This window comes from Nuphar pumila, chromosome 11, assembly GCF_984573655.1.
Source record: "Nuphar pumila chromosome 11, dmNupPumi1.hap1.1, whole genome shotgun sequence".
In the NCBI taxonomy this organism is placed as follows: Eukaryota; Viridiplantae; Streptophyta; class Magnoliopsida; order Nymphaeales; family Nymphaeaceae; genus Nuphar; species Nuphar pumila.
This window is the reverse complement of record NC_143259.1, coordinates 110614827-110628751: the sequence shown is the minus strand read 5'-3', so window position 1 is coordinate 110628751 and position 13925 is coordinate 110614827. Positions and strand designations below refer to the sequence as shown.

The window sequence follows — 13925 nt, the reverse complement described above, 5'->3', positions numbered from 1 at the left end:
GTTAGAAGTAAACATAATATCAGAGTGTCATCAAACACAAAATGTCACTCACCTTATTCCACCAACAGAAATGTCTTGCACCTGTATGATTGCATATTGAGCACTTGTCACCAGCATTCACAAATCTGCAACCACAAACTACAATCAACAAGGCAATGATAGAAGAACCAAATAAACATTTACTCACAAACGGTCCAACAGTCCTCTATAATTTCATGCTAATAAATAACTTTTTGCAGCTAATATGCACAAGATATAAAAGTAAGCAATTTAATGATGTGATCATCAACAACCACAGACTCAAGTTTTTTTTGTGTTTTGCAGTTCATATGAGATCCTGAAAACATTCACATTCTTACATGTTATAGGAGATGAAGAAATGTCCATCTGTGCTATTTCTGTAATTATTTATTTTTATGAACCATTGCACATATGTAATCTCTTCATGATGTAAACTGTTTCAGTACTTTACCAAAGTTTAGTATTTTAACATAATGTAATGGGAATCCCACTACCCTAGATAATTTTTTATGTTCCCCTTGCTGCCCTCAATACCTTTTTCTTTTACTTTCGTCTCTTTCAGTTTAAGTTCCAACTAGATACCAGAGTTCCGGCATGGTATCAAAGCAGTGTAACACAGACACATGTATACACAGACAAGAGAGAGAGGGAGAAGATTTTCATGGACAATGTTATGATATACAGAAACATAAAAATAAGACAAGAATGGATGGAAATGCTAACCTGTAATCAAGTGATCTACACTCACATTCATTACAAAAGTAATATGAGTAAGGGTACACTTGGAGATATCGTATCTGTCCAACAAAATACAAATATCTAAATATACAAGTATTAAGCAATATGAGTAAGGGTACACTTGGAGATAACAAATAGAAATGCTTTGCATTCTCAGCACCGACCAGTGAATACAGCTCACCGACGCGATTCTGAAGAGGAGTTCCACTTAGTGCCCATTTATATGAAGATTCTAAAGCAAAAATGGCTCGTGCAGTGTTGCAGTGTCTATCTTTGATAAAATGTGCCTGTAAAGAAGTAAATTTCACTGAAGAAATGTCCAGACAAATCCAATCTTTTCAGTTTTCCAGTGAAGCATATAAAACAAATTATTTACAAACTCAGACAACAATTTACCATATAATTTGTGAATTGTGAAAGTACCAAAACTGTACCGTAAACAAAATCAGAACAGATGCTCAATAAGTGATGATCAGTTAAAAGATATGATACTTGAAACACAAATGCAGGTTTTCCTTTCTGCAGGAGAAGTGCAGAATAACATCTATCCAAATACGTCAGAAGCAATGATCAGTCAAAAGCTATGATACTTGAGTTGAAACACAGATGCAAGCTTACCAATAATCTCATTCAGTTTTTGTGGAAGACCTCAGGGCACGTAATAGCATGTTTGACTAGGAAGATATTTTACTTGAGAGCATAAACTTATGGTGCACATAAGCTTGTAATGAAGGTCAACCTCATCAGGTAAAACTAAGTGTTCTACTAATGGAAAAGAATTCTTATAAAAAAATGTTCGACAACATTAGTTGTGACAATGCTCCACAATAAACATGAAAGACAGGTCAGTCCGTTAGATGTCGCAAACGAATTAATGCAAACCTCAGGAAAGCAAATGGATTATCTTAAAACAGTCCATGCTTATCGAACTTTTGGTAACATCAAAGATGCATAAACAGAAATGAGCAGCAAGTCAAGATAATCTTCCAAAGGATTGATCTTCAGTTGCTCACTAATAAACAAAGCAGAATTTTTGTAGTCCTTTTTTTTAAAATTTTCCCTTTTTTGTTGTCTATTTAGGACATAAATTTACAGATGACCTAACCACTGATAGACAGGCAACCCATGAAAATGCCTTAACATTTTAAAGGATTTCCATTTTGGTGCCTTGAATATATATAATTTTACTCAGCACAGATTTGATGAAATTCTTTCCCCAAACGAGCAGATACTAATTATGATTTTTTTTTGTTTGTTTTTTTTTATAAGTGTCAGATTCTATGGATATGGATAGTTCTAGTGCCCGTTAAGATCTATTTGTGGTACTAGAGGGTATAAGAAGTAAAAGGATAGTTTTATATTTTGTTCCAGCCATAAATCCAGATATTAGATCCAATTTTGTCTTGTATATTGGAGGTCCAATTCATCTAGGTTGGAGTCCTCTTATTGGCCAACTCTTTTAGAGTGTCATTGGCCAAGGTGTGCATATGACATTTTGTATGACTTATCCCCCAAGGCTCTGCAGCCTTTACATTCCACAGAAAAATGCAAATTACTCCATAAAAATGTCCAGCACACACCAATTGTATCCAAAAAAAAGAGTGTTTTCCACACATCTTCATCAACAACTTGGCATTAGCTTTATCCTTGTGCAATTCCTTTGACTTTTGTAACCCCAAAACTCATATAGGTTAAACAATATTCTTCCAACTAGAATATATGGGAAGGATCTGTCATTTCAATGATTAAAAGTCCTTCCACCTTATGACTAAAAGGGAGCACAAACCTTGGTAAAGCCTTTTATGAAGAACAAACCACCAAAGATCAGGGTCTTACAAGGTGATTATGTTATAATCAAAGACAATAAAGCAGCTCCAAGAGAGGTTTGGATTGCATTACTCCTGAAAAAACATGAGTTAGCAATTGTGTAAGGACATGCAAGAACTTACTAAGAACTACCTCTCAATCCCCCAAGCTTATGTAAAACAAAGTCTGCAGGATGATAGATTGCTTAAAAGTTAATGACTTCTCTGCCATGTGATTTCTAAATGGATTTACAGGTGGCCATTTAACGTTGATGGTATAATATGGCCCAATGACCAGAGATGAAGTATCTTTGGAAGGAACTCCATCCAATCAGCCAACAAGTTCTCATAACCCTGGTGCATTGCTGGTGAGTTTAACTCCACTCTTGAACGAAAACCTATCAGCAGAAAGTGCACTAAAAGGTTTAAAAATTTCTTGAAAAAAATGGGAGTGATGGATATTTGGTCTAACCTCCAGATATTCCCTCAGAAAACCTTGAGAAAAGAAAACAAATAACAGAAAAAATCTCCCAAGAATGTTATAGCAGATAATTATCAACTTAAAATTTTGTCACTATGCACATAAGCATGCAAAGAAAATCATAAATACAACAGAAGCATAGAGGGACCCAAGGGAAGATTTTATGTAATTGAGAACCAGATAATGCAAACACTCAGTCCTGGTAAAGTGGGCACCGCCTATTACCTTTTCAAGCCCCTCAATTTCCAGTCTCAACCTTTCCAATTTAGGTTTATGTCAGAGAGAATCAAGAAGATCCTTATGAATTTATAATCGTTCTATGTATCATTTAAAGTATATTTATTTCGGAAGCATTATGAAAATGAATACCAAAGAATTTTTCATACTTTTATTTAAAGAACATGAAGAATTAGATGCAGAAAACTACAGTATCCTTAACAATGACCAAATTCAACAAAACTGGAACTTAATGTTTCAACTGAAACCTAAACATTGAAAACAATGAATCACAGTTCTAAAGCACAAGGAATGACCTAATTGAAAAAGATAAAGCAGATAGCCCTCATCCACAAGCACGTCAGAAGAACCAACATGCCAATATCTAGGATGTCATAATTAATCTAAAAGGAAGTGAAACAATATCTGAATTCTAAACAATAAAGAAATGTGTTTTGTGCAGTTTACAGATTAAATTGTGGGAAGAAGACAAGTAGAATGGAGATAACGGAAGAAAACCTGCCTCGTCTAAAATAATGCGCTCCCATTTAATAGAATGCAAAGACGATCTTCCTCCATGTACATGGCCTCTAGCAGATGAACCCTCATCCATAGGCACATCAGAAGAACCAGCTGTAGAAGCTCTCTGTTGATCCTGCTTCTTAGCTTTGCGTGTAGCCTTCAACTTAGACTTTTCACCCTGGCCAACTGCCTGGTCATCTTCAGAAAGAGAGTCAGACCTCATATCATGAGATTTAGATTGAAATGCATGTCGCTTCCGCTTCTTTTCTTGTTTTGCTTGCTTGTTTGTCTTCCGAGCATTAGGCCCACAAAAGTACTTCAAGTGGATGCCCATTCGATTAGGATATAGCAATTTTCCACACCATCTGCACTTCTCTTTAGTGGACATCACGTTTTTACGGTACTCTGACTCCACAATAGAGTATGTGGTCACCACAAAATCATAATTCATGAAATCACTGATATGTGTGGTTCTGTTGGGGCCATGATAAAGCAAAACTTTGGTGCTTCCTGGAGCTGTAAACCTCCCAATCTCATTTATCCACTGGATTGCAGCAATGAGAGGGCAAACCACTAGAGTGCATTTGGTCTTGGGCAGTTCCGAAGTTGATCCCAATGATTCAGAGCGAGAAGCAAGAACAAGTGAAATTGCTTGTACTGTTTTTCCCATACCCATCTCATCAGCAAGTATGCCACCTCTGAACTCCGATTGTTCCTGTTTCACAGCCCAAGCCAGCCATTCTTGCTGAAATCTCAAGAGAGGCATAAGCAACTCCAGGGGTGAGTTCATTGTTTCCGGCATTCCCCCATCCCGCAGAGAAGGATCCAATTCACAATCATCCTCAACTCCATCTAACGACTCATTCAACTCCCTCTCAAGTACCTGCCAACCCAACAAAAATTTCTCAGACTTCTTCTTCCTCTTCTTCTTCTCTTCCTTCTTTTTGGGCGTCTTCTTTTGTTTCTGCAGTTTAACCTCATTGTGTTCTGGTCGACCAAGTGTTAGACGTGTAAGTTCGCAATGATCATCACTATCATCGGACAGATAATGGACAAATCGAAACATTTCTGATAAGAAGAAAGGAGATGCATCAGAACCAAACGCTACCCATATCATAATTCAACTAGAAAAACACAAAGAAATCGATAATCATCTCAAAAAATCAAGGCTCACAAGAAACAGGAGAAAGAAAACATCAGAAATAAATCCTACCCGCATCAAAATTCGATGAGAAAAACCAAAAACACCCCAAAACCATCCCAAAATCAAGACGCCCAGCAAGGTGGGGAAGGAAAACAAAGAAGAATCGACAGAAACAAATTCAACCCGAATCATGATTACATCAGAAAACCCCAAAAAAGAATAGAAAAGAAAGAAAGAAAACGTAACCGTTCAAAAAACAAGAAGCCCAAGAAAGAGCAGAGAAACAAAGAGATGGTATTCCCTACCTTCTTCGCTGCTATCCACAATATCTACAAGGTCGTCGTATGGGCAATACTCCTCGTCTTCTGATTCTTTAGCCCGCTTAGAGCCTAAGCCATATAAAAAGAGAAAATAAACAATACTTTTGAGAGAGAGAGAGAGAGAGAGCAATGCAGCAGCTTCGTCGTGGAGATGTATAATGGAAAACGACGGGGAATAAAAGGAAAGGAAAAAGAAGAATCCAACCTTTAGCTATTTTCCTGGACTGTCTTCCCCTCATTATTGTGCAGCAGAAACTGTGGAAAAGTAGATTAATTTCCGAGTGTTGGGGTTTTGATGGGAGCTCGCTCACCCTTCTTTTTCTCTGCTCTCCCCCCTCTTCTATTTTCCACACCCGTAGTCAAAGAAAGAGAGAGAGAGAGAGAGCACGGCGGGAATCGGCCCCCCGGGCCCTCTTCGTATTTCTAAACCACATTTATTACGCATGCAGTTGTGTGATGATGTTGGATTTGGAGTTCGCATCTGACACAATGATTCGTAGATTCGTGACACGGTATTCACATTCGACACGAAAGTTTGAATTTTATTCAAAACATGAAACACGAGGGCACCGATTTTTTTCAAATCAATAAAAACTATATTTTGAAATTTTTAACATTAAAAATATTTTTATTGAAATAAAATATATCCATATATTATTTGAAAATATTAAAATAATGTTGTAGTCGACATGGCCAAGCGTGTCTGCTCATGTCACCAGTGACACAGCCAAAATGGTGTGCCCTTGTGACGTAGCTTTGTAACAAGTTGGGCTCAAGATTCTATTGGGACGTCACTGAAAAAATGGGTTGGATTTAGGGATGTAAAAATGGGTCGGATTCGGTTGGGTGTGGTAAATACCAGATTTGACTAATCAGATATTGGCCTCATCAGATCTGGATATCCATTGGATTTGATAGCAAAAATTCAAGACCATATCTGAATTCGAACATGATTTTGGCTTATATAAAGTCTCAAATTCAAAGATGTTATAAGCATCCATACTAGTATATGCTTGCACAAGGGAAGCCCCGAGAGGGTGTTGGTCTTCTCCCCTGCACTATAGCTACCGTACATGTTCTGGTCCCGACTGAGTGTCTCATGACGCTCAGTCTGGTGTACGGGGTCCCGTGCACCCGACTGAGTGGCACACCTCAGTCGAGACCTCTGAACATGCAATGTAGCTACAATGCATGTTAGGGGAAGAACATATAACCTCCCTAAAGGGGTTTGGAGTAGTGGGATGGAACCGTGGTTTCTCTTTTGAAGGCAAGGGGCAAGTCCACTAAGTTCAACAGTACGCGGCTAGATCTTTGATCCTTGGAGTGGTTTCTCTCCATATAAATATCAAACAACTTGCACAGGAAAAACTATAGTTACTAGCATTCGAGGTGGGTACGAAAAGCCATGCACGAAGCAAAAGCAAGGAAGCGAACGCTGAATACAGGAGCTAAAAGCAACATATATGAAAGGCCATAAAAGCGAAAATAAAAGCAAATAGGAAACTACAAGCATGTTTGCAATGCCCTATAATTGTTGGATTTTCTCGTGATACTGTAACTGTAAATCATGATCAAATGCTTTCTCAAGGTTAATGAAACCCGAGAAGTATAAATTGTGATTGTGATTGTTTTTGCCTTAAGTATTGTGAAAGTTGGTCACAAGGTTGATTTTGTGATCAACAATGACGGCTTCTACTTTGTGATCCTTCATCTTCACCAGTAACCAAAGCAAATATGTCCTAAATAAAAAGAAATATGATATCCCTCGCACTTTTTTCTTTGGTATTGGTGAGGTGTTTACTGTTACAAAAAAGTGTTTTCTACTCTTCTTAGGCACTTTCAGTGTTGATCATTGAAACATAAACAGTTGATTATATAAATTAAAAAAAATAAAAGAAACTAAGATTTTGAAAAATATTTTGGATCAAGCTCATATCCGAATCCTTCTCTAGATGATATAAATTGAAGATATGTTAATTCATTCATTAAGGGTGAAGATGAAGTTTGGACAGCTTTTTGGTTAGATGTATCACTATAAGAAAAATGTTAATTAGCGATGAAAATAATCCATCGCAAAATTTCGACAGATTAGCTTTAGAAAACTAGTCCTCCTTAAAATTAAAATTATTTGTGAAATTAGCGACAAAAAAAATTTGTCTCAAAATTCATCGCTAATTAGCGACAAAAAATTTTTGTCTCAAACTCCATCGCAACCTCGTGACGGATAAGCGTCAAAATTTTTTCGTCGCTACTCCATCGCTAATTGGCAATGAATTATGAGATAGAATTGTTCAATCGCTGATTTCTCATGTAAAACCCTAATGTGAATCTCTTTCATTTTCATTCCTCGTACGCAGTCGCTGCTCGTCGCCCGCCGCCCGAGTTACTTCTTCCCTCAATCCATCTCTCTCACTGTTGTGTGCCACCGCCAACCACCGACCTCGAACTCTCTCTCCTTCCACTGACTGCCATGTGCCACCACCGACCGTCATGTGCCATCGACGACCATCGACCGTCGTGTTACTTCTTTCCTCACTTACATTGTTGAACCCTCTCCCTCGATCGACCACCGACCACCGAGTTCTCTCCTTCAATCGGACCCCGAACCCTCTCCCTCGCTCGACTCTCATAGTCGAACTCTCATTCACCTCTCTAGGTAACCTCTCTCTTTCTCCTGTGTCTTCTTCTTCTACTACTTCTCTTTCTTTTCTATTGACCGGCAAGGGTCTGTTGTTCTTCCTTGCCGGTAAACCATGGTCGGTCGGTAGGGGCTAAACCCCTGCCAGTTTTTTCGACAGGTCGGCAGGGGAGACATCCCCTGCCGCCTGTGAAAAAAATTTCAACAGGGGCTTTGGGCCCTTGCCTTGTTCCTTTCGACCGGCAGGGGCTTTGCCCCTACTACCTGGGTGTTTTCGGCAAGCGAAGGCAAGGCCGTTGCCAAACCCGCTCCTTCTTTTTCTTTAGGGAGGGGTTGAGTTTCCTTCGTGTCTTCTTTTTCTTGGTTTTGAGGGAGGGGCTCAACCCCTTCCCATTTCTCCTTCTTCGTAAGGGAGGGGTCGAGACCCCCTCCCTCTTCTCCATGCCTGCATTTTCTTCAGTTTTGATGGCGAGGCTCAACCCCCTCCTGTTTGTCCTTCTTCGTAAGGGAGGGGCTGATACCCTCCTGTTGCTTAAGTTATAAGGGAGGGGTTCGGCACCTCCCCCGTTCCTTCTTTGTTTTCATTTGGTCAGTAGGGGGCGGAGCCTCTTGTCCTTGGTTCTTTACGTCAGTAGGGTGTGGAGCCCCTTCGTCCCCTGTTCGTTTTGTTTCTCTGACCGACAGGGGCTTTGCCTCCCTGCTGTTGTCTTTTCTTATCGGGAAGGGAGGGTGAAGCCCCTACCTGAGTGGTTCTTATGCCGATAGGGAGAGTGTGTTCTACCCCTTGTTGTGTTTCCCTTTAGTCAAGTAGGGCATAATGAAGCTCATTGCTGGTGTCTTTGTCTGACAATCTTTGTCATTACAAGTGCATAGTAGAGCAAAATACGTGATGCTTAATGCTAAGCATCGCATGAGGCTTAAAATGCCATGCGAAAAGAAAGAAGAAAAATGCAAATGCAAAAATATGCAAATCGGGTAAATACCCGTAGTGAGTAAGTGATGTAAGCACATCACATGTTATTTACTTTCTTGGATGCAACACTTTTTTGCTCACACACTGACTTAGTTGTGGATATCTAGGACTGTTTTGTTGGAGTTTGGAGATCATGCTGAGCATGATTTAAATGTATGAGAATAGAAGTGCTCTTATTTGTATAGTTCAGATTTCATATTAGGCATGGTAGTAGTTAGCGGGATATTGAAGTGTGTTTACTGCAAGTACATGTTTGACATTGTTGTGATATAAATGATTGAATATATTATAATGTTTGACATGACTATTCATGCTTGCATGAAGTTATTTTGGATTTGATTATGCATTCCATGTGAAATTATATCATGAAAACATTCTTAAATTGAATATATTGTGTTTGTGAATGTGATTTTATATTTCTAAATATCCTTGTGATGTGTATAAATATGATGTGATGGTGTTACACACAAAAATATTGAGTTATCAATGCATGCATAATAGTTCATAAATTGCATTTTATGTTAAATATGTTTGTGGTAGAGAGGGAAAGAAAATTTGTGCATTAACTGAAACAAAAAATTGCTCACCAACAATCACAAAATAAGAATTTCTAGCTGATTTGTAAACCATATAACATTCTTATGATTCTCTTTTAACTAGTTAGGATAATATTTGTAACATCATAGGACAAAATGGCTGCAAACCGTGAATGAATGTACCGTAGGATAGTTGATAACGAGGTATCCCTTGAATATATGGATTGTGTTGACGGTTTTATTGAATTTGCAACAGCAAGTGTCAGTATAATGGATCTCACAGGTCGGATCAGGTGCCGCTGCACAATGTGTAAGAATAATCGATTTGTAGAACCTCATGGCGTTAGACATCACCTATACAAGAAGGGTTTTGTGAGTGATTATCAGAATTAGACGCTTTAGGGTAAAAAAAAATTGGAACAATTTTGATGCACAGGTGGATGTGGTGCACCATAATTCATATGTAGATTTGATATTTGATGCCGCAGGACCAGAACTGGGTTCTGCTATGCGTTCTAGTGATGTACTAACTGGAATAGAGGACGAAGTTGTAAATGATACAGCTAGTAGATTTTATGACTTACACAGAGATGTTGATGAGCCACTTTGGAATGATTGCGAGAGTCACACTATCTTATATGTAGTTCTTCAACTACTGAATTTGAAGTCAGAGTATAATTTGAGTCAATCATGTTTTAATTGTTTGTTCTCTATTGTAAATAGTATGTTGCCCAAAGATGAGAAATTGCCACAAAATTTTTACTGTGCGAAGGTTATGGTCAATACTTTAGGTATGGGGTATCAAAAGATAGATGCTTGTCCAAATCACTGCATGTTGTATTTCAAAGACCAAAAAAATAGCAGATCATGTCTGTCATGTAGGCATCCTTGGTTCAAGCCAAAGACAAGAGGCAATGCTAGCACGAGGTCAAAAGAAGTGTCATACAAGTCACTCATCTACTTCTCTCTCACTCCTAGATTGCAACGATTGTATATATCTTTGAGGACAACTAAACACATGAGATGGCATGCAAATAAAATTCAACATGATGAAGAGAAGATCACGCAACTTGTTGATGCAGAAACTTGGAAGCACTTTGATTGTACTCATCAGACTTTCGCAAGGAAAGTGAGAAATGTTAGGCTTAGTTTATGTACAGGTGGATTTAATCCATTTGGGGGTAGATAAACCTCATACTCGTGTTGGTCGGTATTTGTCACCCCATACAACCTTCCTCCAAGCTTGTTTATGAAGAATCAAAATCTTTTTTTGTCTTTATTGGTCCCTGGTCCGACGTCTCTGAGCCAAAATCTTGATGTATATTTAAGGGCATTGATTGATGAACTAAAAATATTGTGGGATGATGGTGTTCTCATGTACGATGCCCACAAAAAATAAAACTTTATTATGAAGATTATTGTTCTATAGATAATTAGTGACTTTCTTGCATATGGTATGTTATCTGGTTGGAGCCCACATGGGAGGTTAGCATGTCCGTACTGCATGGAGGATACAAAATTTTTTAGATTGACGCATGGAAGGAAGTCGCATTAGTTTAATTGACACTATCGATTTCTACCCAACAACCATCCATTCTGATGATAAAGAAACATGTTTTAAGCAGACAAAACTGAAATAGAAAGTCCACCTACATGGTTGTCTGGCACAAAGATCTTAAGATGATTGCGATTCTCTTCATATGGATTGACAGATGCTCGTAGTGTGATGCTCTTCCTTAGATTTGAGAAGGATCACAATTAGACAAAGAAATCTATATTTTGGAAATTATCATATTAGCCGACCTTATTAATACGACATAATTTGGATGTGATCCATATAGAGAAAAATGTGTTCAATAATGTGTTTAATACGGTAATGAATGTCAAAGAAAAAATAAAGGATAATCCAAAGGCCTGTATGAATTTAAAAGTAATATGTAAAAGACCAGAATTGGAACTCCAAGAGTATAATGGCAAAGTACTGAAATCAAATGCAAAGTACATGGTTGGACCTGATCAAGTAAAACAGGTATGTCAGTGGTTGAGACAATTGAGATTTTCAGATGGATATGTCTCTAACATTGCTCGGGCTGAGAAGATAAATGAAGGACAATTATATGGGTTGAAGAGCCATGATTGTCATGTCATCATGCAATGGTTGATTTCTCTAGCATTCTATGATATGTTAGACAAACCTGTATGGGTGATATTATTTGAGTTGAGTCGATTTTTTAAAACATTGTATGCATCAGAAGTTGTAGTAACTGAAGTAAAGAATTTTAAGGATTCTGTCGTCACTATTATTTGTTAGATAGAGATGATATTTTCACCAACATTTTTCGACCTTATGAAACATGTGATGGTTCATTTGCCATACGAACATAGGGTTGGTGATTCTATGCAATTTTGGTGGATGTACCTATTTAAAAGGTATATTTTTATTTATGTTTTTTCTCTCTAATGCTATTAAGAATTTATTGTATTACGAGATATATATTGTTGAAAGATGCATGTTTGACCTAAAAAAAAAGTTCAAAATAAAGCAAGAGTGGAGGGTTCAATTTGTGAGGTGCACACTTTAGAAGAGATTTCAAATTTCTCATCTATGTACTTTGAGCCTCACATTCCAACAAGTTATACTTGCCCACCTCGTAATGATGATGAAAAACAAGTTATTGTGGCTGACAAACTACCAATATTTAAACCACTTGGGCATGCCTTTGACAGTTGTCGATCAAGACTCTTAGGAGATCGAGAGCAGGACACATCACAAATTTATATCCCTTTTAATTGCTCAGAAATCGACTCCTGCATCGAGTAAGTATACATACTATATTACACTAAGTTTTCTATATACATGGTTCGATAATATAATTATTTGTTAAGTATAGACAATTTGATCTAGAGTTGCGAAGAGAACTTTCACATCTCATTGAGTCAGAAGTACAGAAAGAACGTGAAAATAAGTTTGTGGCATGGTTGAAAGAGTTGGTAAGAACGATGACATACATTCTTTCCATGTAAACAACAATGTGTTACTTAATTGGTCATGTTTACAGTTATTGTTTATGCTTATAGGTCCGCCATGGTGATGTTAATGACCAAGGAATATGTAATTTATAAAATGGTTCGACCAAAGTTGTGTAATATTACAACGGATACATCGTAAATGGTTATCGATTATATACAAAAGACTATGGTGTAAACAAGTCAACAATGAATAGTAGCGTGTGTGTCAAGGATAGCAGTTACGTTGAAAATAAACTTAACTACTATGGTGTTATAGAAGAAATAATGGAGTTGACTTACTTAGGCATAAATAACATGGAAACTGTATTCAAGTGTCATTGGTTTGATCTCACATCAACAAGAGTCACTATACATCATATCTAAATACAAGAAAGTCAGATAGAAATGAATGGTAGGTGGTTTGCAAGGTGAAGTTTAAACTATACCCCGAGTATGATCAGTTATATGAAGACAAGATTATTGAAGAGGGTGATTACTATCAATCAGATGATATGTATGACTTCTCTTATAGTCACGATTTCACACATGATGTGCATGTCACATCTCCATTGTTTGATGGCACACGTATGGAAGAATGTGATCAAAATGATATACCAAGTGGATGGGCGCCCAATGAAGAAGAAGTCGAAAAGGAGAAGGAGAAAGAAGAAGAATATGAAAGTCAAACAAGTGATAAAAAAACATACTTGAGCTAATGAAATACATCTTGTAATACATACCACATCGCTTTCTCATATGCTCTTATTTTAGTAGTTCGGAGACCATGCTAGTCATGGTTGTAGTTAGTGGAATATTGGAGTGTGTTTGCTGCAGGTACTTGTTTGACATTATTATGATATGAATGATTTGAATATATTGTTAAGTTTGATGTGATTGTATCCATGCTTGCATGAAGTTATTTTCGATTTAATTATGTATCCATGTTTATGGAATTGCATATCATGTTACATTCTATGCATACTTGGCATGTCCATGCACAATTCATGCATAATTATAAAACTGATTCATGTAGAACCTTTAAATCCTTACATTTCATGTATATGTCATGTTCAAGCTAAGATCAAGAGTTATGTAACTGATCCAAATAACATTTTTATTTGTTAGAATATGGTTCATGGAGGTCATAGTGGTCGAGTACCCAGTGATAGTCAATCTTAGCCTTCGTCTTCACGTAATGCTTCGATAGGTATATCATTTAAATAATTGTATACTTGATTAGTTTAAATATGCACTGTGTAAATTTCTAACTCATTGTTTTGTAGATGATGTTTCGCCTTCACATGACCCACCTACACCAGTTACTCATATACATCATGAGACAACGCCGGATGTAAGGTCTTCTCAGTCTGACACACGATGACTCATTCAAATAGTGTATATCGATAGTCGCCCGTAAGTATTTTATTGTCACTTGTCCAATACTTATCTTATAAATAGTATATATCGGCAGTCGATTGTTAATGTATACTAATTCATATGCAGCGCGAGATTCGAGTCATAA

At 37.4% G+C, this 13925-nt stretch overlaps 1 protein-coding gene across 1 annotated transcript in view; it reads right to left on the bottom strand.

Annotated features, from left to right (window-relative positions):
* Positions 1 to 5654, bottom strand: part of LOC149822831 (Helicase protein with RING/U-box domain-containing protein) — a 28408-nt gene extending 22754 nt beyond the window's left edge. Inside the window, exons 1-6 of the mRNA XM_089980081.1 lie at positions 5453 to 5654; positions 5233 to 5316; positions 3785 to 4851; positions 924 to 1046; positions 745 to 818; positions 53 to 125 (exon numbers count right to left, since the gene is read on the bottom strand). Of these exons, the coding sequence (XP_089836207.1) occupies positions 53 to 125; positions 745 to 818; positions 924 to 1046; positions 3785 to 4851; positions 5233 to 5316; positions 5453 to 5486 (1455 nt within the window). The 5' untranslated portion in view covers positions 5487 to 5654. The remainder of the gene's footprint in view (positions 1 to 52; positions 126 to 744; positions 819 to 923; positions 1047 to 3784; positions 4852 to 5232; positions 5317 to 5452) is intronic.
* Between the last annotated feature and the right edge of the window lie 8271 nt (positions 5655 to 13925).